General features: G+C 39.9%; 1 protein-coding gene across 3 annotated transcripts in view; it reads right to left on the bottom strand.

Moving 5' to 3' along the window:
- Positions 1 to 26,710, bottom strand: part of JAZF1 (JAZF zinc finger 1) — a 171,365-nt gene that overhangs the window by 72,254 nt on the left and 72,401 nt on the right. For 2 of the 3 annotated variants that reach the window (XM_042817548.1, XM_042817549.1), the window contains exon 2: positions 10,549 to 10,621. In XM_042817548.1, the coding sequence (XP_042673482.1) occupies positions 10,549 to 10,621 (73 nt within the window). Of the gene's footprint in view, positions 1 to 10,548; positions 10,622 to 17,103; positions 17,170 to 26,710 lie in introns of those variants that run through there. The other variant, XM_042817550.1, reaches the window with a different exon arrangement.

Below are 26,710 nucleotides of genomic sequence, written 5' to 3'. Positions count from 1 at the left end.
CTAGTTAGGAAAGTTATAAACAGTTATAGGAATGGTTTAACTCCTGCATAAAAATGTTGCTGAAGGAAAAATAAGCTTCATGATAAGTCACAAGATAATCAGCTCCAACTTCTTACAAGCAACATTCTGTTGAGATCACTGAAGTCAGACCTCACATATGCAGATGTGGCTTGTAAAAGAAGTCAATCAGAAACTGCAACAGGAAATTACCCATAACAGATTTAGATGCTGATACACCTGAAGCCAATGTACCTACCATTCCAGACTGTGGACCTTACTGGACTGGCCTTTAAATCTAAAGGGAAATAATTACTGACTGTAAGAAATGTACACCAGTGGAGTAACTGCACTATCTGAAGTTTCAAGCTTAGAACAGCATAACTGCATAGCTAACTTAACAGATGAGCAACTTCAAAACTGGTTATGAATGCACAGAACATCTCAGAGGCCCTTAAAACATACAATGTGAATGATCAGTTACATGTACTGAATCCCAGGTGCAGGAGGAATGAGGCCATACCACATGTAGAATTAAAAAGTTGCTACCTAAATGTAATTATACATTTAGTTCTATCATACTTATTTCATCCACCACCACAGGTTTCACAACTTTTTTCCAACCTCCTACATTAAGCTGTGAATAACAAAAAATAATAATGGGAAACATCAGGTTGTATGACTGTTTGCCTTTTGTAAACAGCACTTCCCAGCTGACACAGTTAAACTGCTTAACAACTTTTGGTAAATAACGATCAGCTAGAAATGGCATGTGAGAAAGAGAGAAGAAACAATAGAAAGGGAGGTCATGCACACATAGAGCCACCTTTCTGAAGGGAGGGAGGTGTTTTCTGTGCTTTTGTAATCCTTTAGTATGAGCATCTCAGATCGAAAGTTAATGCAGGGAAGGAAGCTGTGTGCTAACTCTGTTTCTGTTGAAAGCACTTTACATTGCTGTAGCAGCAAGGGAACGTGCCACCATAAATTATCAAGGAATGCACCAGCACCACAGCAACTATGGGTAAGCAGATGTCAAGAGGAACCGTCTTGTATCCACATTTCTAAAACAGGGTATACAAACAAAAAATTCCCAGCCTGAGTATTTTCAGGCAAGTTATGGATTCAAGGCACAACGTCAATCCTTCACACAGATGGTGGCCAAAAAGAAAAGTTATTTACATGCAGTTATGGGACAATTTGCCTCTTCTGCACCTCCACCCAGAACATCCCTTCATCAGCTTGTAAGAATGCACCAAGATCATAAGTTCTCCTGAAAGCCAACACACTGCCAGCATTGTCCAGACTGCAACAGAAAGGGACACAAGTGGCAGAAGACTGATGAGGCTGGGGGCAGGACGAAAGGCACAGAGGACAGCAGGAGCAGAAGTCAGGTACCAAGAGTTAGGCAGCATACAGCCTCATCATTAGAAACAAAACAGACTGCAGGACTCATCACAACAGCTTCATTAGAAACATAATTAACACATCTGATACATTAGGAAAGGCTATAAAAAGACTGTATGGAGAGAAGCTAGAAGAACAAGAAGAATGCGCCAAATGGACTACATCTACACCTGCAGATGAAATGACATTTGTAATTATTTCTGTCCCTGCCTGTATCCTTAAAACACCAATACTCCAACAATAGTAAAGAAGGAAAACCCTTCTCAATTCACGGAGAAATTAGAGCAGAAATTTGCTGTTCTCAGGATGCAGAAAATATGATATCAGTTTGACTAATTCTTCTATAGCTGAGCCAATTAACCAAATAAAGCCTCCTTTCAATAGCTTTTGCTCAGGGAATCAAGCAAACAATTTGTGGAACAGTTTCATGCCACCTCAATCTAGTACAGGTCACTTAGACAATGCATAATGCCAACATACAAAGTATTATTAGAATACACCGAATCAGGTTTTAGAGCTAGACTGAGTGAAAAGTATACAAGTGCCTGCTTGTATGCCCCAATACTTCCAAGAGCTGTACATCCCAAGTGGCACTGTACCTGAACCAAGGGGTGTGCATGCTTACCTTCAGCTAAGTGACACCTGTGCTACTTGATGCATTGCTCTGTAAGGATTTCTATTCTGATCTAATTCTACTTTTTCTGTGCAAATTCTTCACTTCTATCACCTTGTAAAGTGTCATCCCTTTTCAAGGTGGGAACAAGGAGCTTTGGAAAAATTCAAGGTCAAGATCTAAGCAATGAAATAATACTGGAAAAATCTTAAGTTTTTGTACGTTTCTGCTCAACTGAAAAATTATTTTCTGATTAGGTGATGCCATACTATGTTTGCAAAAACAACCAGATTGTAAAAGACTTTTCACAGATGACATGCCAGGGCTTCCTCCTCCTTAGCATTAATAGCACTTAGCCTATTTGTTAGAGCAGCTTCAATGTTAAATGAAAAGTCAAACAAAATTCAATTCCACGGGAACCTTTCTCATATGTTTCTTCTGATGCTATTAAACATTTCTCTACTATGTAATCCTTGCTCACAATCCAGGCAGTTAAGCTTCACTGTCTCCTTGTCATAATACATATCCTCATTGCTCTCCGTTTCACCTTCAGGTTTGGTGCCCATCAGGTGCTGACTCCAGTTTTATTCCTTGTTTTGTAGCTCCTGGGCAGGAGGCAAAGTGGGGCTTTATAGCACAGAGCACAAGCTGCTTGCAGCTACGTATTGAGGGTGTGAAGTGACTGTTACAGTCTGCCATTCTGCCCCCAGGTCCCGGAGAGCCATCTCTGAGAGCATTTCATGGAAGCCTGCAAACTCCCTGATCAGCGTGCTGAATGCACTCCTGCCCTCATTAGGAAATGAGGGAAGAAGCCAGCTCCATCAAGCCCTCCACCTGGTCTCCATTTCTTTGGACACTGGAGTATAACAGAGGAAGTGGTGGGATAACGAATGCATCTTTGCAGGATATACAAAAACTTTCCTTCTGGCTCACAACCAAATTGAGAGGTCAACTCAACCGCAAAAATATTTTGGGAAAATTAAGGCTCAGACTAACACTTTGGAGTAGATTTTATGTAACGGAAGATGACATCAATATTCTTTCCTCACGAGCCAAGTCTCCAACACTGCATGTAGTCTCTCATGTGCACTTAATCTCTAGAATAAGCTACAAGCTGCCCTAAAGAAGGACCAGGGCAGCCTCTGGAAGCAGCCTCCAGACTGCAGCCGCGTTTCTGAATGTCTGCAAGACAAAAAGAAATTGTGCAACAACTCCATTTTGTTACACAGCACTTAAGCTGACTGTCTCCCTCCTGCCCTCAGTACTGAGGAGACCTTGTGAATGTTGGGTGAAGAGCTGTTATTGAGAAGTGTTATACACAGAAGTGAGAAAGGGGGGAATGAAGTACCCAAAGGCATTTCAGGAATTATTCCAGAATGTAGCCTTTTACAATTCAGTGAATTGCAAACTAGTGAGCCACTCCTTACTGGAAGAATATGCAATATTAGAGCATATAAAAGCTAGTATAGGAAAACAAATGATGCGCAGTAATTTGAACTACTAAATTTATTTTAAAATCTCATTTTTAGTCTTGCTGCAGGCTGATCTTACGCACACCTCTTCATAACGATCCTATTACTATGAAATAGATCAGCAGTATTTAAAATTTTTATCACTAAAACTAGAAAAAGCTTCATAAGAAACAAAAACAAAAAACCCAACACAACCAAAGCCACAAAAAACTCCAGTTGTTTTACATGACAAGAAAAATATAGATTAAAAAACAAACACCAGGCTCCAGTTGAAGAATACAACTGCCTGGTCTAGACTGCTTGGAACTTACCCAGGATGGTAAATTCCCAATCTATAAGTCACTAGGTTAGCTCAGATGGTCATGACAAGCTTTCAGCAAGACGGTGGATAAAAAGGAACTTTCCTAGAAAGCCTGCAGTTTCCTCTGTGTAATGTTTTGTTGCTGACAGTGGTATAAAAAACAAATAAAAATCAAGAACAACACAACAGCAACCGCCAATAAGGATAGGAGGAAAGTAGCTGTCAGCAACAGCCATTTCTGTGAGCAAAAGATAGAACCAACAGTACCTAGTTTAATCCCTTTTGTCTTCAGTCACACCTGAAAGAAAACTAGTGCACCAATGTTTTGTCTTTGATCATCCTAAGCCTAGAATCAAAGTATACCAGAATTTCCACAACTTCTTTCTGCGGAAACTCGTGCTTTAGTGCTGTTTTTAAATAGTTCTGCAAGCATGTTAAATAGCTATAAATTATCATCATTTTCTGTTTATATAGCAGAATCTAATAAGGGTCTCCTGCCAGCATACACAGAAACGATACTGAGAGGGCTGTTACCCACCATATGAATGACAATGAAATGTGAATTTTTTTTTTTTTTTTTTTAGGCAAACACATTCCTTCTGAAAGCACTACTACTGCTTATGGTTGTATTTAAGCATGTTTATTTTAGAATCAGAGAACAGAATTGTTTTCTTTTTAAGAAAGAAACCAAAGAATTATTTCCCTCCTTCCCCATAAAGAAGTGACCTGTCCAAGAGTAAATGGAAAAATACACGTAGAAAACTGGAAATTGAAACAGGTCTGCCAAGATAAAATCCAGTGCCAGAAAGACAAGGCGATTTTTTCAACAATTTTGGTATGCCACATTGACCAAAGATGAAGAAAATCCTCATAAAGACCAGACTCTTGAAAGCCTTGGGGGACTTATACACTGATGCCTCCGCTGTTAACTGAACTGCACACAGAAGTGTGTGAACACACGCTCCCAAGGAACAGTGGAGACTAAGCAACACTTATTTCACTGGAGACTTCTGCGTGCATCGGAGGTGAAGATTTCTTTTCTGTGAGTTTTCCATATGAACAACGCCAGAAAAAAAGCTAATCACCTCTCAAATAAAAACAAAAAACAACCTTACAACTAAAACACATTCTTTCAGTGTCCCACACATTTCAATTCATTTTATAATTCCTATTTCAGGGTATGGCATTAGGGCTTTTCTTAAAATGCCAATCTGCTTTTTGATCTTTACAGCTGACATGAAATAAAAGAGCTGTACATTATATAAATCCTCAGTTTCGCTTAGCTTGAAACTGATAAAAAGAGAAAAGAGAAAACAAAGCCAACTGCATAAATCCTTCCAAACCAAAAGGCATTCCCCTCACTCTAACTAAAATTCATTTCTGCACATCTTGTTTGAATTATCATCTGAAGTTTGTCTTGTTCCATCTCCAGAACAAGTCAAAAAGCAGAGCATGAAGATATGGCTACATGAATAAAAACACATGATCTACTCGGTCACTGCAAACATAAAAATAAGCTCACACAGAAAAATATTATCTGGCAATTGATGTGTTACTTTGATCCCTTTGTTTCTGTATTCTGTCATATGCACTGAAGCCAGCAGCTACTGGAAGCATCTTCAGTCAGATGAGAATCAACAGTTAGCAGGAATCACTGCACTTTCACAGAGATACCATATTTAATTCAAGGAAGATAGCACCACATTACAGCAAGAAGAAGTTAAATTTCAAGACAAAGGGCAAGAACTGTGGTATTGAGCACAGTAGGATGCATCTAATCCAAACACGTGGTACAGCTATAGATTTCTGGACTCACAAGCTCGGACTTTGTGTGGAAAAAATGATCTCCAGCAGGATTCAAAAAATGGAAAAATTTTTCTGGTCTCTACCCTTCTACTTCTGAATCATGATGAGAGATTAAACAGCTCATGAAAGAGGTTGGAAGAACCCCTGAAGAGGTCAGTTTGTTTTCTTTAGTTACTATTTTGTTTTGCTTTTTCATTCAGAAAATCAAATTAACTATTCTGAGATTAAAAATCATATGTATTTCCTTGCAGCATGTCCTAATAAATCTGCAACATACTACCAATAATGCACATTCAAGGCTGAAATCTCCAGCCTGAACTGGAAGAACTGATCTGGTCTGACCTGCTGTTTATCAGATGAATGCTACAGTGAACAGTCATTTTAGAGGAAGACTGTCACACTTTCAGGAAGGTTCTATTCTGCATCTGCTTTCTGAAAAAACCTTCATTTAGACAGTAAGCAAAGAGAAACATATTTACATCTCTCCAGCTTCATGATTTTAGCAGTTTCTTCAATCCAAACTGTGCTGCAACCGACATTCAACTGAAGATACATCAAAATCACAAGGAAGAAAGGAGAAATCTCAAGAGGATAAATGACGTCCTATCTCAAGACAGTCAATAGCTTTATGATTAAACACTCCTAAAAGATCAAAGAGGAGGAAATTGAATCTTTGTTCTCCCCACGTTATACAAACGTAAGTCAGTAGATTTATTGAACAGTATGCTTAAGTTAAAACCAAAGGGATACTCAGAACCAACTTGCAGAGGAAACTCATTAAACACACATCATTGGATATCTACAGTGACAGAAAATGAATATGAATATGAGAGGTCACCAATGGGAAGAGAATATCTCCTGTACAGAAAGCAGTAAGACTTCAAATTTCTATCTAGTACTCAACTCAGTGCCTTAGTGAAAAAATATGTCAATGCCAAAGAAATACGTTGCCAGTATCATGTGGCTTGAATGCCCTGCTAGGAAACCACGTAGACAGAGTCAAAGAGCAATGCTTCTAAACCAAAAACATTCAGGTTAGGTATCAGAGAAAGGTTCTTCACCAGAGAATGGCTGGGTACTGGACCAGCATTCCTAAGGAAATGGTCACAGCTCTGAGCTGCCAGAGCTCAAGGAATCTGGACAATACTCTCAGACACATGGTCTGATTTTTGGGTGGTCCTGTGTGGAGCCAGGAGTTGGACACCATGATCCACATGGGACCCTTCCAACACAGAATATTCTATGATTCTTCTTATTTCATTAGTAACATATGTATGCTAAATATATTGCTACCTGAAGATTGACCACTTCTTAAGATAACTTACAAATTAATATTAAATCCTATAAAATTAGCGAGCTAGACAATACAGCAGGAATTTGCAGCAGTTAGGTCTTCATAAGCAATTAACTCCTTTCACAAAAGTGCTCAAAGAAACATCTGATTTTACTTCAAGCGGTATTAAAAAGAGAAGCAAAGTTGGGAAATCTGTTCTGGAAAAGTCAATGATCAGCAAGACAAAAGGGAAAAGAGAGGCCCGGCACCTACAGGAATTAAAAATGGTAACAGCAAAGGCAAAATCTTGCTAGTTAATATTGGGAGTGAGAAGTAGAAATGTCAGGCCTGGCTGGGGCAATCTGCTGACCCAAGAATGACATCCAGCCTTGATCACAGGCTTCGTTTGCACACAAGAATAAGGTCTCTAGACATGCAGGTAACACAGAATATTAATTCCCAGCATTCTGTAACTGCTTTCACAACTGATGCTTAAAAAATATTCCGTTATAACCTTTCTTTTATATTCTCAATCATCAACAGAAATCTACTTTTAAAAAAGAACCTAACATTGAAGTAATTTGAATTATTTAGTAGCTTTTTAGAGATGTTAAGATTAAAACAGTCTTTGCTTCCATGGTTTCCTCAATGTGACTTAGAACAGAAACACTAATGTAATTAACAGTTTATTTTCAATTGTAGGAGTATTCTAGTTTCCTTTTTTTCCTGTCCATGATAAGAAGTTTTTAATTAAAGCAATTTCTGTGTCAAAAGATAAAAAATTACTTTTAGAAACTATACCAAATGCCTGTTTTTATGGCACATGCTTCCAATACTACAAGCTAGTATAGCACTTCTCACCTACTGTCTTGAAGGCACAAAGAGCTTTACTCCAGTCAGTCAAGCTTTGCTCCCATTTCTGATCCTCACCATCTGAAAGTGCTGAGTCCAGATGGCTTCTGAAATATTTTAGAACATTCAAATAATGAGAACTCCGTCTCCAGTAAGCCCACAATCCTAAAGGCCTTGACAGTATGCTACAACTCCAGAGCTTCACATTCCACACAGAAGAGCAAACCTGAGAGCCATCTCCATTGAAGTCCCAAGGCAACAGACTCAAAGGCACAACGAGGTGAATGTATTTCCAAAAAGATTAAGCAAAATCCACTCCCATTACAATTAAAGTGACACTGAATTTAAGAAATAGAATAGGCAATGCTATAGACACTAACCACTGTAGTTCAATGCAGTGAGAAATAAGAAGATGTCTGGAGGTGAAGGAAGCATCTCTAGGAACTACTGGAGGATGCAGATCCAATTGCCTGTACGCAGGAACTGACAGACCACTGCCAGTGTCCCACTCATGCAGCAGCACCACTGAACTCCCTGCAGACAAACTACTCCTGTATTTACAGACTGAAATCACATTAATTTTGTCTGCTTTGCAGCAGTGTATCTTACTCCAATTTTGTCTTTTTAAAAAAGAAAAAGCAAATAAAAAACAATGATTAAATCTGGGGACTGCATTAAGACTACATAAAACTCTGTCTGAGAAAAGGACTTGCTGCAATCCAGCCAGTGACCATTAGAAGTGTTTGATGTAGAGATAATACACCATTATGGCCTATAATTTATATTTTGTCCATCAGTTTGAAAAGAAACTTTATCTGACTGCATGAGGATCACATACTATGGAAATGGCATCTGTGTGTAGTTACTGAAGGCTGTAATGGCAGTAAATTTTCAGCGTAGAAAGAAGCTGAGCCTTACAGACATCCACAACCTGAAGGCTGCTTCAGAATTTAAGTGCATGTACAATATTATCAAATTAACATGCCCAAGAAAATAATCTGGGAGTAGAAGGGAAATGGATGCAAGAGTACATTTCAGATTGTCAACAAGACTCCTTTATCTTTGTCTCTTCTGTCTGCTTTATTGATACTTTATCCTCCCAGCTATCCAACCAGAAGCTCAGATTTATGTTTTGTTTTAGCTTACAGTGGCCACTATGCAAGAGGGCAACGAGCAGAGTATAAAGCACACCCACTTCATCATTCTTTTACATTTTTCTACATCAATATATACTAAGTATACAATCTAAGTGTATCTTAGAATATAATTTTCACAAGCCCTGAGAATCACAAGTCTGTGTTTTCCCCGGCTCCCCAAGAACGTATTGGCCACAAAGAACATGTTGAATATACAGACCTGCCGAGGAAGATTGTTTTAAGGTCTGCAAGTCACAGCAGGAAGGAAGCTAAATTCAGTTCCACTTGGAAGCCATAAAAGCACGGGTTTAAAAAAAGTGCAGCAGTATCTGGTGTTTGATATCTAACAGTATGCAACATGTTTATGACATGTATTAGGCTACAAAATCAGAGCCCATAGCCTGGGACAACAAAGCAGAACCCAGCTCTGGCACATGTAGTGGGAAATAGAAAGGCATGTCTATTAGTGTAATGGATATTGCTGCTCCCTCAAGAGCCTGAGCTGCCCAGAGCAGGTGGCTCAGCGAAAGACATCAGCACTTTTAGAAGGAAAATTAAATCACAGTTAGAAGAGTAATTAAATAGCAGTAAGAGTTAATAAAGATTGGGTTTTGCTCTAAAAAAAGTACTCAAGTTAGCTCTGCACAATTATTTCTCCAAAAGGGAAGAAAGTTTGGGTAAAATAGGCAGCAATAAAACAGACTCAGTCACACAGAAATCAATTAAAAAGGGATACCAAAATCACGAAATCTGGACAAAGGATCTTGACTTTTAAAAGCAGTTTTCGATTTTGAATCAGACAGTCAAGTCCCATGGCACTTCCTATGGTCTTAACACAGCTTTTCCCTAATTCTTATAAAACTTTCTTCCCCCTCACATTAAGTACAATAACCACAGAAGCAACAAGAGAAAACGCCCAAGTATATAATGGAAAAAGAAGCAAACCAATACACATGACTACATACCAAGCCTACATAGCGCAAAACAAGTTTTATACATTACATGAGATCAACAGAAGTGTTAAAAAGGGTCATGGTTAATTTCAAAATATGCTTTAAAAGAGTAGGACCGTGTCCAGGAAGAACAGCAGCCACTGGCCAATTAGGAAATCATGCCAATACCAGCTATTTGCAACTGTACTAGTCCCATGCAGCGGAGAAAATTTACTCACCTCACCAAGTGAACATCACTTTTTACTTTCCTACCTCTTCTTTTTTCTCCCGTAACACCCTTCCCTCTGCAGGAAATATTATTCAAACCCCCAGCGCTCAGGCTGTTCTTCACTGTAATGCAGCTCAAGACACAGCAGCTCATCCACAGCAGAGCACTCAGAAGGTTTCACTTCTGCCCTCAATCAATAAATGAAAAGCCAAATCTATTTTCTGTTATTTAGGTGAACGCTTTAAAAAATGTTAAGATTCTTAATTTTTTTCATGTCTTAGGTTACACAGGTCTGGCAGCCTCATCCCTTAAGTATTTGAGCACTACTGCAAAAGGGCTACTTTATGCCCTACACTGAAGTGGTTCACAACTTAGTTGAATTTTAATTCAACTGTCTTTGCAAAACAGGTACTATCACCGTGTCATGTAACAGAAAATGAAGTGCAATATCAGGAATCCCCTTTTGGCATATGCATATCCACACATACTGTGCAAAACATGATCACTTATACTTGAAAAAGAGCCATACTTACCTGTTAATGTAACTTAGAGCAACATAGGTTGGCTGCTGAAGTTCTTGTTTCTCTAATACACGTGGGTCTGTATCTGAAATAGAAAAACACATATACTGAATTGCATTTTCTGCTTCTGTGCTGAAACATACGGAACTGTTTGCAGCGCAGTAGCATTAGCAAAAACAAGAGATAGAAAATAGCTCAACCCAGTTGATCAACACGTAGCATGCTTAGCACAGCACAATCATTTGTTCATTCATTCATAAACACAGTACTGCATTACTTTACACAAGAATTTGAAACATCAACAGTGATGTAATTTCCAACTGTCACACAGGCTTTCACAATCCCCCTCATAAATATTAGTTTTCACTGCTTTCCATGATTTACGGTGCTAAAAGGATCAAGCTTTCTTCCTTTTGAATGTAGCCATTTCTAAACGTGGTTGACACATTTCGAGATGTTTCAAGACCGATTATGGCTCCTCAGTTGGGACTTGATACTTTTCTTCTGCATCTGAGTTCCACTTTCCCCTTTCTCTGCAGCTTATTTTTGAAACTCTCAATCAGAAGTCAGAAAAAAAGGCACTTGAAGCAAAATGTCTGCCAAGCAGAGCACTGCCACCATCAAAAGCCCTGAAACAAATGCAGTCCAAATCCCTGAAGTACCAACTTTCTCTCTCAAATGAAAATAATGTGTTTTCAATCACTATTTTCACAAACCCTTTTTGGTTAAGTTTTGCTTTTATCTGAAAAAAGAAAAGCTTAATTTTCTCAAACTGAAACTCATGGAATATGCTCATAACTTAAGTAGATTTCTTATACAAAAAAAGAGGATTACATTGAAGTTCAAATACAGTGCTGCCCCCACAGCGTAGAAAGGCACCTTTAAGAGCTGAGCACAATTAGTCTTCAGAAGTTTCCAACTGAAAATGTGCATCATGCCTGCACATAATACCACAAAACCATTAACAATATATTTCATGCATGACTTTAAAAGCAGTTCTGGATGCAACTTCTGCTTTTTTAACTACAAACACAAATTGCTTTCAGTAAATAGCTCCCTATAGTGCTGCTGCTAGTCATCTTTTATTTTGGAGAACTGTATTTGGAGGAGAAAAAATAAACAAGCATAACCTACCCAACAACAAACAAACAAGGAGAGTTCTTGCAGTTAGGCTGTGTTTTAGATTGCTCTCATTTCTTGCTGCAACTTTAAGCAATGCTAATCTCAAGAAGCTCATTATCTTGATAGGCACATTTGTTTAGTCTCATGAGTTGCTTCTGATGAGTTTTGTGGTTTTTGTTTTCAGAACATGATAAAATTTATTTTGGAATGTCTCAGCTACCTTGCCATAAGCCATAAGGAAGATTTCTAACTGAAATGAATGGAGACTGTGCTTGAGGGTAGGTGCAGTAGTTGCCGTATTACCTGAAGCCAATGATGTCTGTATCTGGTGAGCAGAAAACTCCCTGTCTCGCCCCTCAGAACTCAGCCTGATGCTAATCCTTCTTCCCACCTTTGTTCCTGGGAAGCTCAGACTCTAGGATTTGCTGACACACCAATACACCCATAAAGAGAGAAATACCATCAAGAAGGATAAAAGCACAAGTGCCAACACAGACGGCAACCCGGTCTATCTTCCTTGCCTTTCTGGTGCCTGGGGAAATCCCGCAGCAATTACCAGCACAACAGTCTCCACATTAAGTTCAACAAAGACAACAAAGCATTGGCTACCTTCCCAGCTATCTTGATAATTCTGCATGAGGAAGCGAGCTTCCCAAGACCTTTTCCTTGCCTTTGTTTGCACACAGCACAGCCACACAGGAGGCTGAGCACACGACACCCCTGTATGGCACTGCCTGCCGTGAAACTGCAACATCGATGCCCGCAGAGCACTGATCCCTGACAGGACTGTCCGAACACTGCCTCGGCACACATACAGGCCTCCATGGTTAAGTGACTGTATCTTCAATAACCCAGCTCTTAAATGGGATTAACCTCCACCTATAAACCAAAAAGTTCTGTGACTGAAGGAGATAAAGTTAGGGGTGGTTTACACCACAGTGCTGCACCTCTCTGTGGGAGAAAAGGGAAAGCTTTGCTGAAGAGCCCATTGCTCTTCCCCTGCCTGCCACCATAACACTCACTGCAGAGAGAGAAACCAAGATGAAAACAAAAAAACCCTGTAACTTCTGGAGAGGTATGCTATTGAAGTATGCTATCTGCCAGCTGGCACCTGTTCAGAAGAGCCCTGCCCCTCCAAAGGTGCCATCTGACACACAGATGGCCTGGTTAGCCAGACTGTCTCTTCAGCTGCTCTTGGAGCACTCATCTCCTCCCCAGGGCAGCTTCAACCCATCACAGCCTTAAAATGTCAGTTCTCACCTCAGAGCACTCTTCTTCATTCCCTGCCCACCCTCAGCACCTTTCCTCTCCTCTACCTTCATCCTTCACACAGCCCTTCTCACCGCCCCTTTCCTTTGCAACCCTTGGTGCCTTTGTGTCAAGATCCCCTTCCCTCCCAGAAAAAAATATTCCTGACACGCAAAAAAGTTAAGAAACCACATGGAAACGTGCATAACTGCCTGTTCACCTTGTGCCACAGGACTTAACACCTATGCAGTGCACTTACACTATGCTCTCCCCACGCTGTCCACTCATCAGTTTCCCCACTGCTCACAGAACAGCCTGGTTGAGTAAAAAATATGTTTGGTCAATGTTTCTTCAAGCATGCACAGGCTGGTCAAGTCAGCCAGGGGTAACCTAGATACTTTCCAAACAGACATCTCTAATGGATTAAACACTCACTGATGACAAATCTCCTTGAAAAGTATTTAAGCAGCACAGCCTCAGACCAATCTGAACTCCTTTTCTTATAAAGAAAGAAAAATACGCAGACAGAGCACACAGAAACAACCAGATTTGGTTTTGAGGGGACTGACCAAACCCTAGCTGATTAGCATTACTCTAAGTGGCCACCCTGGCTTCTTGAGCTGACACAGGATACTCCGGATTCGCTATTACATTATTTTTGTTGTATCACTTTAAACCCAGTGGGACAAACTGCCACCCACTGTCCATTACCTGTTTCTTCTCATAAGCATTATGTTCCACTCATTTCATTACACAACGGAAAGACAGAAAGCAGTACATGTTTTCTGTAACACTCGGGGTTCCATTTATTTATTAGCTATGTACTCTTATTTTACTGCAGTGCTAGATTTTGGAAACCCTGTTGTGCTGGTTTTTTTCTCTATCTTTCTATATCAAAGTGTTACAAAAATAAAATCTTGTGCTTTTTTTGTGTGTGTGTTCTGGGTGCTCCAATTCACTATTAAAAGACTGATTCGAGGGTGCCAATACCCACATGACATACAGTTTTTTAACTGATCAGGGATTAGGACCCTCCAATTTCTCACATCCACAAAGCGCTTCGTAATGGGCAACCAGACAAGTAGTATGAATACATAATTAAGGCTAACGCCATAAATTGCACCGTACTTCCTTTAAACTGCTCAAATGAAGCCAGGAATTTCTGCAGAGCATGTGCTAACCAAATGAAACACGGACTGCTGAACCAAGCTACCATTACTAAATCAACTCATTCTACAGAAAAACAGCTTGCAGCTTGAAAATGCTGCAAAATCCTGACCTGGTAAAGTACTTTAAAGAGAGCAAATAATAAAAAGGCATGCTCATCCCATCTGAAGTACAGACTTCATCAGACATAGAACCTTCTTTTACACGAGCATTTGTGCACAAAATACATGCCATGTTTTAGTTGTTTAATAAAATAGAACGCTAAGGTTTTGCCCTACCTTTACTTTATAAGATACGTATAATGAACAATTTCATATGGGAAAATTTTTCCAACATTTCTGCACTTAAATCACTGTGAAAAATAATTTTTCATCTTAAAAAGACAGTGAGGCTAACAAGTTTCCATTTTCATTTGACAACCACAAGCTTTCTTCATGTAGTGCACAGGAAAAGTGCTAAGTGGCAAAGATGCCCTCAGAAATAAAAATGGTGACTTAAAGATGGTAAAATTGAAGCTACTCCTGAACATCTTATGTACAAAGTGGTCAGCACTGTTAACACCCCACTGTGCCACTATACAGGCAAGAAGCTGAGGTCAAGACTCACAAGAGTCCAGGTACTTAGGAAGGACATCTGAATACTACGTGTAAATGAGGAGACAGGATTATCAAGTTTCTTCAGTAGCTGTAGAATCTCCAATAAATTTTACTGTCATTGTAGATACGACATTTCTGAGGGGAGAGGGAAGATGAAACCAAAGCTTAAAGAAAAACGGTTGACCCATCTCCCAAAGTCACTTGGAGTTTTTTATGACAATCACACCTTTTTTGTGCAAGATCGGTGCACGCACCTAAAATGGAACGGAACAGCACATACAGAAGTTCTCCCAGCTCACTCTTGCTTGCTAGAACAGTCCTACAGACATCCCATGCACCCACCACTGGGTTTGCAGAGTGTCTGTCTTGTATTTCACTTGGCCTTAAAAACTGGTTGATATAAGGCTGCTCAGCTAATTAATTAAAACCTACACTTCCCGTGAAACCAGCTCGCTTCACTAATGATGCCAAGGGAAACATTTCTGTTGGCTTCTTCCAAAGTCCATAATTGGTCTTATATGGACATAGCTTAAAAAGCTAGAAACAGATAAATTCAGTGTTACTGGAAACTGTTCCCAGCCCAAAACTCCCACTGCAAGGAAGCCACTAGGAATTTCACAGTTTCAATTCCAGATGCAGTGCTATTCAGGTCCTCTGTGATCACAGTCTTCAGATTCACAGACAACAACCATTTCACAGACATTCACCTGGTACCTGAGCAGTATCTTTAACAGAAAAAATATCTTCAGCTTTTCAACTTACAACACATGCATTCAAAGCTTGTCCAGTTAAGACAACACCCCTAATCTAACACAGACTGCTGCATATCCTTTGCCCCATGTAACACATCTTCATCTTCCATCATCTCTAAAAGGGAAGCAATGTGTTACAGCAGACAGTGCTCTGCACCTCAGGGACAGACACTGCAGATAAATACAAGTCTGCAAGAGTTTTAAACCCACTTGACTTCAGGGACACCTTCACTATTTTTATTTTTATTTTTTTTAATATTGAGAAGCTTTTTTCCATGATCAGAGTGCCAGCGAGAAGGACTTAAAATGTGAAAAACAGATTAGATGCTAAATGCTTCCACATTTCCAGATGGAGCTATCACTGAATAGATGACTCAGAAAGTTACGTTCAGGCAAGTTCAAAAAAGAGAACACTATTTATTTCATCTTTCAACTTTCCAGTGAATGATGGAAGCTCCATACTACTTTTTAGTACAAAATTCCCTGTATCAGGATGCCACTGCAAGGGGGACCATTCAAAAACGGAGGATAAAGATGTTCAAAAGCAGCTGAAAATTAAACCACGGAAAACTCAGGAAGACCACAACAAACAGCAACAACTCACTGTTGCAGTCCCTTCCAACCCACACAATTCTATGGTTCTATGGTTATAATGCAAATAAAATAAGACAAAAAAATCATACCTTTTCGGTCTAAGAAAGCTTTTTTTCTTTTTCTTTTGCTGGACACTAAGATAATTTATGTTACTTTAGTTAACTGCACAGAAATAAATCTCTGCTTTAGTCTGATAGCAAACAGAACAGTAGAACATGTTTTATATGACACTATTACTGTGCAATGATGCTTCTTCCTTGCTAGCTGCCACCACTGAATTCAGACTTGAACTCTCAGAAACAACAGCCATCCTATACCTCCCATAATCCAGACAAACTAGGCTCTCATTACGGCTTCAAATGTACTAACTTAATACATAACTACTGAAAGGATTACAGGATAAACATGGTAGATCACCAGAACACAACTGAGTAGATCATGTGACACTTCCAGCTTTTAATTTAAAAAACAAATAACCAAACAAAGGCAAACAATACAATGACTGATGTCCTGAAAAGTATCTTTCATTAAGAAAAAACAAAAAACGCATTAAAGAGAATTGATTTGTAATATAGCCACACATAAGAAAAAGGTATTGCTGATTTAGATAATAGAAAAGAACACAGAATCATTGACACAGATTCTTTAAAATGTTGAAATTTCTGCAATTAAGTTAATTACTGCATACTAGTAAGCAACCACAGTGCTCCTCAGCTGCTAAAAGCAACCTTTGGATCCGTCACACTGTCTTCGAATAGGCAATTAAAGTGAAAAATGAGAGTGTGCATAACTTTCCAGTGCTATATATATTATATATAAATAATACAACACACAAATAGGAGCAGAACGGAAGTTCCCAACCCAAACACTTGATCAACGAAGCCACATCCTCATTTGTCTGAAATTATACTACTTTGCTACTTTTGTGGTCCTTATTACAGACAATCTACTGACTTGAGAACAGTTTTTCCTTGCCAGAAAATAAAAGATTTTTCATTCCTCTATCCCCCAAGAGATTTGTGTTACTCAAGGCTGCACAGTATCAAACACGCAAGAGCAAGAAGTCTAGCAAGAGGCAATGGACAGACCTAAGCAACTTATCTGTTCATTTCTTGATGAGGCAATTTGGTTCATCAGAATTTGCTTGGAGTTGACTACAGAGTCAAGTCTCTTGCTTTACATCAACTTACAGTCCTATGAATCAAGCATAATATTTGTGAAATTTTTCATATAAAAAGGTACCATATTCTACAAGTGTTCTCAGTGGGAAGCTCGAGGGCCACATACATCCTGAGCAGAACACGAAAGATCCCTTCCCACCCTTGCATCCCTCATGCAGCTCCTTCTCCAAACGCCCACCTAAAAGACCTGCAGATCTATGAAGCAGGGAGCTGCGCAGAAGAGCACAACCTTAATTAGCTCAGAGAACATTATTGTGTGCTGTGATTACAAGGATCCTTAAAATATCCTCGGCAGCTCATGTCTCAGTGTATAAAAGCAACGCTGTAAATCAGATACCAGATTTCTATTCAAATGGGAAGTAATTGCTGGCAACTAAGCTGCAGAGCTACAAACATCAAAAAGGTGTCTCGTGATCTTTCAGATGTAGTGAACACACACGTTTCACATGCTACGATGCTTTGCCACTTATGTTAATTAGATCTTATTCGAAACATTTAATTATTGCTGTAATCAAATGCAATAATTGATGGTTATTTTAAACAAGTAAAACAGTCATTAATCAGATCAATAGGAGACAAGCAGAGAGCTGGGAAAGTCCCCCAAGAGGAGGGAAAGACCATGAGTCTGCTGCTATTTTATTTTACTTTTTAAACTCTGAGATGTATTCCATTTTTTAAGCATTTGAAATGTTAACATCTTGCTTGCAACTCCTAAGTGCAAATATACTTAATGAAGCTTGAAATAGAGAAAAATTAGAATGCCATTTTCACTAAATTTTCCAGCATTTAATTCAAATCAAATAATTGCAGGAGGTGGCACAGCAGAGTGCTAAAATAAAAGGTCAATTCTCACTTAACAGTCAAGTGAACACAAAGGACATAACATGCAATGTAAGTACTCCCTAAATGACCACATTTCAATAATGAAATGAACCTTTATTTTTCCTTCCTCACCATGCTATGATCAGTGTCTTTTGTCAGTTTTAAAAATGCACATACTGTGGACAGCCAAACCCCTCTCATTCACCCAAACCTGAAGTCCCCCCAAAATAATAATTTAAAAAGTCATAATTCAGAGGTATTTTTCTGCTCTGAAACTGATAAGATCAGCTTCATAACACAGCACTCCCACCATTACACACACATCAGCACGATGCTCTTTTCCTCACGCTGGCCTCGCTCCCTGCCCTCTGCACTAGCTGCAAGAGCACAGCTATGCTGGCAGAGCCCTCTGATGGGGACACAGCGAGAGTACATCAAAAGGCCTTCTGTTGACAGAGTTGTATCGCCTCACTGAGTGACACGGGAGGCCAATAAAAACACTCTGCCAGCATAGCTGTGACCACCCCGGGGGCGAGCAGATATGGGGATGTTGGGCAGGGAAAGCATTTTTCATTCCTTGCGCTGACAGCCTGGAGACAAAGGGGGAAAAAGGCTGGAGGTTACTTTCCAATGCAGACTCAGCCCTTGACACAAATTTTCTAGGTGCTCAGGCAAAACGCCCCTATTTCCAAAATTCACACATTTCTCCACTACATCATTTCCCATTACATTTTGAAGTTAAAAAAAAAAAAAAAAAAAAAAAAGGAGGAACATTTGTCTTATGTTCAGCATTTTGCCAAAATTATGAGGAAATAATTTTTTGAGTTGGCAGCAGGCTGATTTAGGGTTGAATTTAGTGGGTTGTTATGAGAACCAGGTTCTGGCCTGGGCAAATCCGCTGGGAAGACTGGCCTTTTTTGGGCAAAACCTGGTAACTACCAGAAGAGCAATTTTAACAAAAAACACAGGAAGCCTGTGCTTTCTCAAATCAAGTGTGCAAGGTGAGTACATGCTTAAATCCATATTCCAGGATAAACAGTTTTGCATAAAGCAAGCAGTTATTTCAAAATAGCTAGTTTTCCTATTAAAAATTTTTGAAAATTTATAGGTTGGTGTTTTGCCTTTTTATTATCATTACTCAAATACTCAAAGCCTTGTTTTAGTCTAGTTTTAATAATGAAAACCTGGCTAAGCATTCCAAAATAAATAAAACCCAGTATTACTTTAAATAAAAGTTCAAAATATATATCTTGACAGTTCTGATGCTTGGGGGCTTTATTTCCCAAAGTAGTAATGATCTCCAGGAGTTAAAATAATATAATTATATCCCAACTCCATGGCCAACTAAACCACAACTGAACTTCAGTGACACATATTTCATCCGCAATGTCAGAAGATCTTCATTTCAGACGATCAACATAGCACTAAATTTTCAAGTGTCATTGAAAACAGGCTGCTTCTAAATTTGGCTGGAAACACTAACATCTACCACCTCAGGCAATGTACTTAATGCATATGAAGGTTGCTCCAAAAATAATGCATCCTATTTTATTATGTTGGCCTACGATGTCAGAGGCAAACGTTGGTCTTACGGCAGTAGAGTTGAGGAGGAGTTGAACCTTTCCACCAACATTCCATTACATATTATTGCTGTGGGCAGACTCACAGAAAGGTGTCTGACATGGAAACGTGTACAAAGCAGAGATGTGCCACTGAATTCTTCCATGTGAAAAAATGGCACCCATTGCTATCCACTGATGCTTGCTGAATATTTATAGAGACCAAACAGCGTATGTGCGCACAGTGAAAGCTGAACTGCATGGACAATGTTTTTCTAGCAATGATGCCATCAAAGAAGCTATGGAACTATGGGTCACCTCTGTTTGTGTAGATGTTTGTGAGTATAGAATGCAAGCACTTGTTCATCACTGACAAAAACGCCTAATTAATGGTGATGATCAACGCAAAAAAATAACGTTTTGTAGCTGAGAGTTGGCTCTATCACATAGTGTTATTTCACTCTTTGTAGCTGCTACAGTTTCCAAAGAAATAAACAGGAGGCATTACTTTCAAAGCAACCTACATAAATATCTTTACTGTGTCCAGTTCTGGGCTCCCTAGTTCAAAAAAGACTGGGACCTCCTAAGAAGGAGTTCATCAGAGGGCCACAAAGATGGTAAAGAGCCTAGAGCATCTCCCATATGAGCAAAGGCTGAGTAACCTGGGTCTGTTCAGCCTGGGGAAAAGACAACTGTGAGGGCAACTTATTAATATTTATTAATACCTGAAGGCAGGTGGTAGGCAAACGGATCAGACCAGGCTCTTCTCAGTGGTGCAAAAGGACAAGGAGCAATGTCCTAAAATCTGAACACTTCCTGAAACAGGAAGTTCCAGACAAACACAGCAGAACTTCTTTACTGTAAGGCTGATGTAGCACTGGAACAGACTGCCCAAAGAGGATGTGGTCTCCTGCAGAGATATTCAAGACCCACCTGGATGCTTACCTGTGTGACCAGTTGTAAGGAACCTGCTTTAGGGGGGGTTGGACACAATCTCATGAGGTCCCTTCCAATACCGTGATTCTGCGATTCACCAAGAACCAAAAGGAAAACTGCTTACTGCACATTATTTACTGTGCCATCAAAGCCTTGCACAAAGCAGTTGTTCCATGTTTGTTTTCTTTGTTTTGAGAGAAGGCTGTTTTAGAAGGAGACAGTAATTACCCTTCCTGTGACTCACTGAAGGTGATGTAAGAGGTCACCTGTTGGTCTGCTGCTTCACACAATCACTGAATCGCAGGTGTTGGAAGGGACAGGATCACAGGAGATCAAGTCCAACCCCGTGCTAAAGCAGTTTCTCTTCAGCAGGTCACACAGGGAAGCATTCAGGCACGTTCCAATTACCTTCAGAGAAGGAGACACCACAGCCGCTCTGGGCTGCTCTCACTGCTCCTCAGTGCTCTGCCACTCTCGCAGTAAACACGTTTTTCCTCAAGTTCATACGGAACTTCCGGTGTTCCGGTTTGCGCCTGTCGCCCCTCGTGCCATCACCAGACACCACCAAACACAGCCCGGCCGCGTTCCCCAGACACCCACCCCGCACGTTCCACCACCGACGTGCCTCGCCCAGGACGGAGATCGGGCTGCGTCGCCGTCACCACGGCGCCCCCTCGTGGCGGCCCCGAGGCGCGCGCCGCTCTGCGCCGCCATTTCCCGCGCTGGCAGCCGCGGGCTGCCCGGCGTTACTTCACCCCGCGCACCTCCAGCCACCTCTCGGGCTGAGGAGTTGTCCCTGTCGTTTCTGACACGCACAATTCAGTTAAGCCTAAAACACTGAAATTTAGTAGGAGCTTAAGAAAAAAAAAAGAAAACAAAGGTGTTTTAATGCCAAGTGCATTCTTAAAGATTGTTTTCACTTTATCACCCCCAAAGCCATGCTGAATTCAATAAATAACAATGAATTTCTCATCATGACCACAAAGCACTGTGAGTTACCAATGCCCTTAAAAATACCTGAAATGACTGAACCATCTATTAATACGTGACTCATTTTTGCACACCTGAGCTTTTCCCAGTGCAAACTGCCGGCAAGCATTATCTCACTCCTCACTCAGTACAGCTCCAAAAAGTACCACCACGCTGCTTCAAGTCGTCATAACTTGGAAACGAGGGGGGTAGGAAAAAAAGGACATCAGAATGTTGAAAAGTCAGGCAAGGCTGTCTTAGAACACGACACATAAATACCTACAGAATATATACACCTTTCCTGATAGCTGTGTTTATCTCAAAGATGCACATTCCTCTCACAATCCACTGCTAATTCTATTTTTAATTGCTACAAAAAAAAATATTACTTCTTAAGTGATGGTTCAGTGTCTCCTGAATTCTATTACTGTTGCTATTCTAACAGCAATTATCTGTTAAAAGCTGATAGGACTGTCCATTATTACAGCAGTCAGTCAGGATTATTTTTCTTCCATACTGTTCATTCTCTGGTCAATGGCTCGTTATAGAAGTATAGCATACACTTATTAGAAATTAGTAAAGGGATAAAACAGAGTAATTCAGTAAATAAAGGTTCTGATGCTGAATTTAAAGGCAATGTAAACTCTGAAACATGCTGCTCAATATGTATTCACCTATGCTGTTACTGCTCTGTTGAATTTATTTCAGACATAATTTTTAGAACTCCCTACATGGCATTAAATAATTTCACCCCAAAAGACTTACCAGACTACAGAAAGACACTTTTTACTTTAAAAATAGCAGTCTTTTTTCAAAACATACTTCAGTAATAACCTTACAAGTGCAATTGCATGTACAAGAGAAAAACATCACCTTTCCAAGTCTGTTACTATACACAGTAACAGATGGATTTCCTTTGCAGTCAATTCTCTCTCCTCGGGAAATATCCTGAAAAGTTTAACCAAACTCTTTAAAACACATCCAGAGAACATTTGGTTAAAAAGGTAAGGCCTGTTAAAAGGATATGTACTTAGAGGAAGAGCTTCTTCGCTGTGCTGTTTCCAAACAAACTAATAATGGAAACCAACTGACAACCAAGTCTTTCTCCAGATTCAACACCTGCATATCAGCATCAGAACCATGTAACTGCATTCCTGCCAGGATTAGTTCAAGATATTTGACTGAAGTGCTTTGAACTCTCTTGGTATTCAGGACTAAGCGTGATCACCGGATTACAACAGAAATTAAGACCACCAGCATGAATACTCTCCCCTCTGATCTTCCAAAATTCCTTAAGTTTTTTCCTTGTCCCTCCCAAATAGCCTCTTCTATTCACTATTCCTGTTTCTAAATAACTTTGCCAAGGCTAAGTGAAATATCTCCCTCTCCATTCAGTTTGGATGTTAGCAGCTTTTAATATTCATTGCTTAATCCAGTGTGAGCATTTTCACCCCTTGCTCTACAGAGTAGTATTGATTTGCAGTGAGAAGCAGAGAAATGCCTAGTAACTCCTATGTAATTTATTCTAGCTCTAAAGCTTTTCTATACAGTCAGTGGGCTACCTAATAACCTAGTCAAAATGAAGACAAATATTTTCTATGACAGAAAACTGTGGGAAAGGTGGCATGAATTAGAGGGCATGGAAATAAATACCTTAAACAAATCACCTCAGCAGGAGACTGACATTGTTTGTCTGCCAATGAACTCCAGACAAGATGCTCAGAAAAGCTCTGTAACAAAGAAAAAGCCGCACATTGTTTCAGGGTTCCCATGTCAGCACCACCCTTGAAGCCAGAAGCAGTCCTACAACTTGGCTGGCTCATTAAAAGCTTCAGATGCTCCTCACCGAAGAATCTCCAACTCGGAGACTGAGCCTGCCAGCTTGATGTGGTAACAATCCCTCCTTACCATCTTCACCTGAGTCAACGTACCTCTTTCATCTACATACGCTTGAAAACAGTTTATTAAATTAGTAACATTGAAATATACCAGAGTGACAGCTGTCTTAAAACCCAAACCAAACCCAAACAAAAAACAATACACCATCAAACCTCTGTACTGCTTTGGTAAGGAGAAATCCTTTCTGGGCAGTCAAAATGCAAGTTAAGTTTTCCTATTGTCGTGATCACTCGGGTAATCACTTTCCAGCTTCCAGGTCCGAAAGCATGCACTGGTACAAGATGTGATCCAAGCACTGCTACATTTGCTTGCAGCCTGACGTCAGTGGGAAAGAAATTTGGCAGAGTGGGCTGTGGAAGGAAGGCACAGGAAGGCACAACACTCTCTGTGATTAGGACGGAGGTACACGACAGCAGGCACACAGCACTACAGCCATGATGCCGCCTGAGGTAGCGTCTGCTGGAAAGACATGGACACATAGTCCGTTCTCCTCGTCCACGCAGTAAGTAGCCTTCTCTCTGCAGCTATCAACTAGGACTATAAATCAGCAGGGTATGCAACATTAAAAGCCACTACAGCTGCAAAGGAACCAAGATCATAAATTCTTTTCATTGAACCTCTGAACAGCATCAGGCGGGAGCAAGGCTTTCCTCGCAACGTTGGACTGCTGTAAATACTCACTTCAAATTTAGTTTCTATTACAGGAGATGGTAAAGACCTGTATGAACTACTTAATTAAAAGATCAAGCCAGTAAGACTTGTGAGGACCTTACTTTGAGTTCATATCAGCTTTTTTTAGCTCCTTTTCTTAAAATATTTTATATTCTCTTGAATGCTAACTGGACAATAGCCTGAGCTGAAGAACATCTCCAGAGCTGGTCTCCCCATTTCTATTAATTCATATCAAGTTAACAGAAGGAAAATAGCCTGAAGTATTTGTCAAAAGGATTGGCATGCCATCTAGGGGCCTGGGGAATCCACATGCATACACATCTTCATTCAGCCATGAAAATCTTGGGAAGCTACGAAAAAGATAATCAGCTTATTTTCTCTTAGAGTCTAAATGGCTCTTCTTTTCCAATTGATCACTTAATTTAACTAAAAAGGAACAGACTACTTTTTCTACAGCTCAATATAGCTGTAGTTTCCTTCACGTGTTACCCATGCAAACTGTGACTCTGGTATACACTAAAGCACCTAAGAATCTATGATTTAAGAGTGACTTTGGAGTGGCAGAGGAAAGGAAGATTGCAGTACATGCCACAGTTACAGGGTCCTTGGATTTTCTGGGAAACTGAGGAATAGCTGCAACTATAACTCAGCTCTTTCACTGTGACTCAGGCTTTAAAAGCAAGAGAACAATGTTAGGAAATGTGAGTGGACGCCATCAGTAGATGGAACACAGTTACATTTCTGTAAGAGAGCACCCATGAAGAGTCCATTTCCAGGGGCTTAATTCCAGTTATGCTTGACAGGAACGAGGAAGAGTATCTAACAGCTAGCATATTATCTGGAATAGTGGACATGGGGGCAATAACATATCTAAGTCTGCTAAGATGTGAAACAGAGTTTCATGGATGCCGTGAAATATTTTATCCTTCTTTGTTTCTTCGAGCAGTGCTGGATGCAGTTCTGGTCTCCAGTGTAACAGAGAGATTCTGGATGTTGTTTTCCATCCAGATATAAAGATTTTTGTATTATTAGGGGAAACTTCACTCCTCCACACGTAAAGCAAAGTTGAAAAAACTGTTCATGGGCAATAGGAAGAACACTGCATACAAAGCACTGTTTTAACCTATCACCACTCATGTAAAGTTCGTCTTGAAAATTAAGTAACCAAAGTTAATTTTGATCCCAGTTTAAACAACAGAATGAGGTTTCTGTGCTGGCTAGGATCAAGGGCTACAAATTCCATTTCCAGCTTGGCCACAGACAGCTTAATTAATGGTCCTGACAAAGTTCAGTCTTTGCTCAATTCACCAAGAGTCTCCTGTCCCCTTCACCTTTTGTCTGCTGTATCTGTTTACTTTTTCAATGCAAAGGGCATTGTGTTTGGTTTTTGCTTATTAAGAACAAAACGTAAAAACACACCTCAACCCCATTTATCTGGTGCAGATAAAATGAGAATCTTAATGCTGTTTTATATGCAGTTTACATATACACACACTGGCAGAACTGACAGAAAGATGTGAGAGTAACTGTACTTAAAAATCTTGCTATAAACGCACTTCTTTTCACAGTCCCAACAAAAACAAAATGCAATTTGCCTACACCATTACCAGTAGTGCTATGACACTTCTACTTCACAGTGTAACTGCTGTAAATAAGGATGCAAGGAACTCAAGCTGTAAGGTACAACACTGAGGAGAAAATGCAAGAGATCCTCTCCTGTGAATGCACGCTGACTGCATCCAAACATTAAGTGGTCGACAAGTGCTTGGAGCCACTAAAACACAGAGATGAAGGAGAGGGGGAAGGGAGATGACACCCAAACCCACTACCACCACTCCGAATGAAATAAAAAAGCAGCACTCAGTTTGAGCTCACTGTGGTGTTTCTGGCAAAACGTCTGCTGAAGCACTGCAGATTTTATAGGCCTAGAGGAGACACCGAAGAAATACAAACAAATCAATGAATACCAGCAGTGAGAGATAAACAGTTTCAAATGCTTCATATAACCAGAATCACTTTGCAGCCAGATTCATTGCCAAGATGAAGACTTGGAAAGCTTCTGTCAGACTATTTCCAATTACAGTGCTTTATGAAAACACAAGGGATACAGTATGCCTTGATGAGAAAAACCAGTGTATATATAGACTCATCATCCCTGAGCAGAAAGCACTGAGGTAAGTACTAGTTGTTATGGATACGTCTGCATAAGTAATGGTGTTATTGCATCTAACCTTCAGTTTTCATTTATTTTCTATTGAGGCGGGGGGGAGATTTACATTTTATGTTATAAACAATTGTCTGCCATCCTGTGTGACTGAAAACTACATCCAAGGGATGAGTTTAATATAAACCTAGAGATGTCAAATACCATACTTAGAAGGTTTTGGAAAACTTTACAAAATACATTGCTGATTGGTCTTTTAATCAATGAATACACACAATTAAATGCAAATTGTTTTCAGGACAACGGATACACAACTCATTTGTGTGCTCCTTGTGCCAACTGACCTCCTATGCTAAGAACTGTTCTTCTATTAGTGAGAAATACTATAGTGGGGAATAAAATCATTGATGACCTCACACTTACTACACAACGCACACACGCACTAAAAATAGGACCGTATGTGACAGACTTTCCTGTGTCTACATGGAAGATG

The sequence above is a fragment of the Centrocercus urophasianus genome, unplaced genomic scaffold (genome assembly GCF_019232065.1).
Source record: "Centrocercus urophasianus isolate 14NV4802_14NV808 unplaced genomic scaffold, USGS_Curo_1.0 seq_16, whole genome shotgun sequence".
NCBI classification, from domain to species: domain Eukaryota; kingdom Metazoa; phylum Chordata; class Aves; order Galliformes; family Phasianidae; genus Centrocercus; species Centrocercus urophasianus.
Note: the sequence above shows the minus strand (reverse complement) of the source record. Positions and strands in the feature narration are given on the sequence as shown.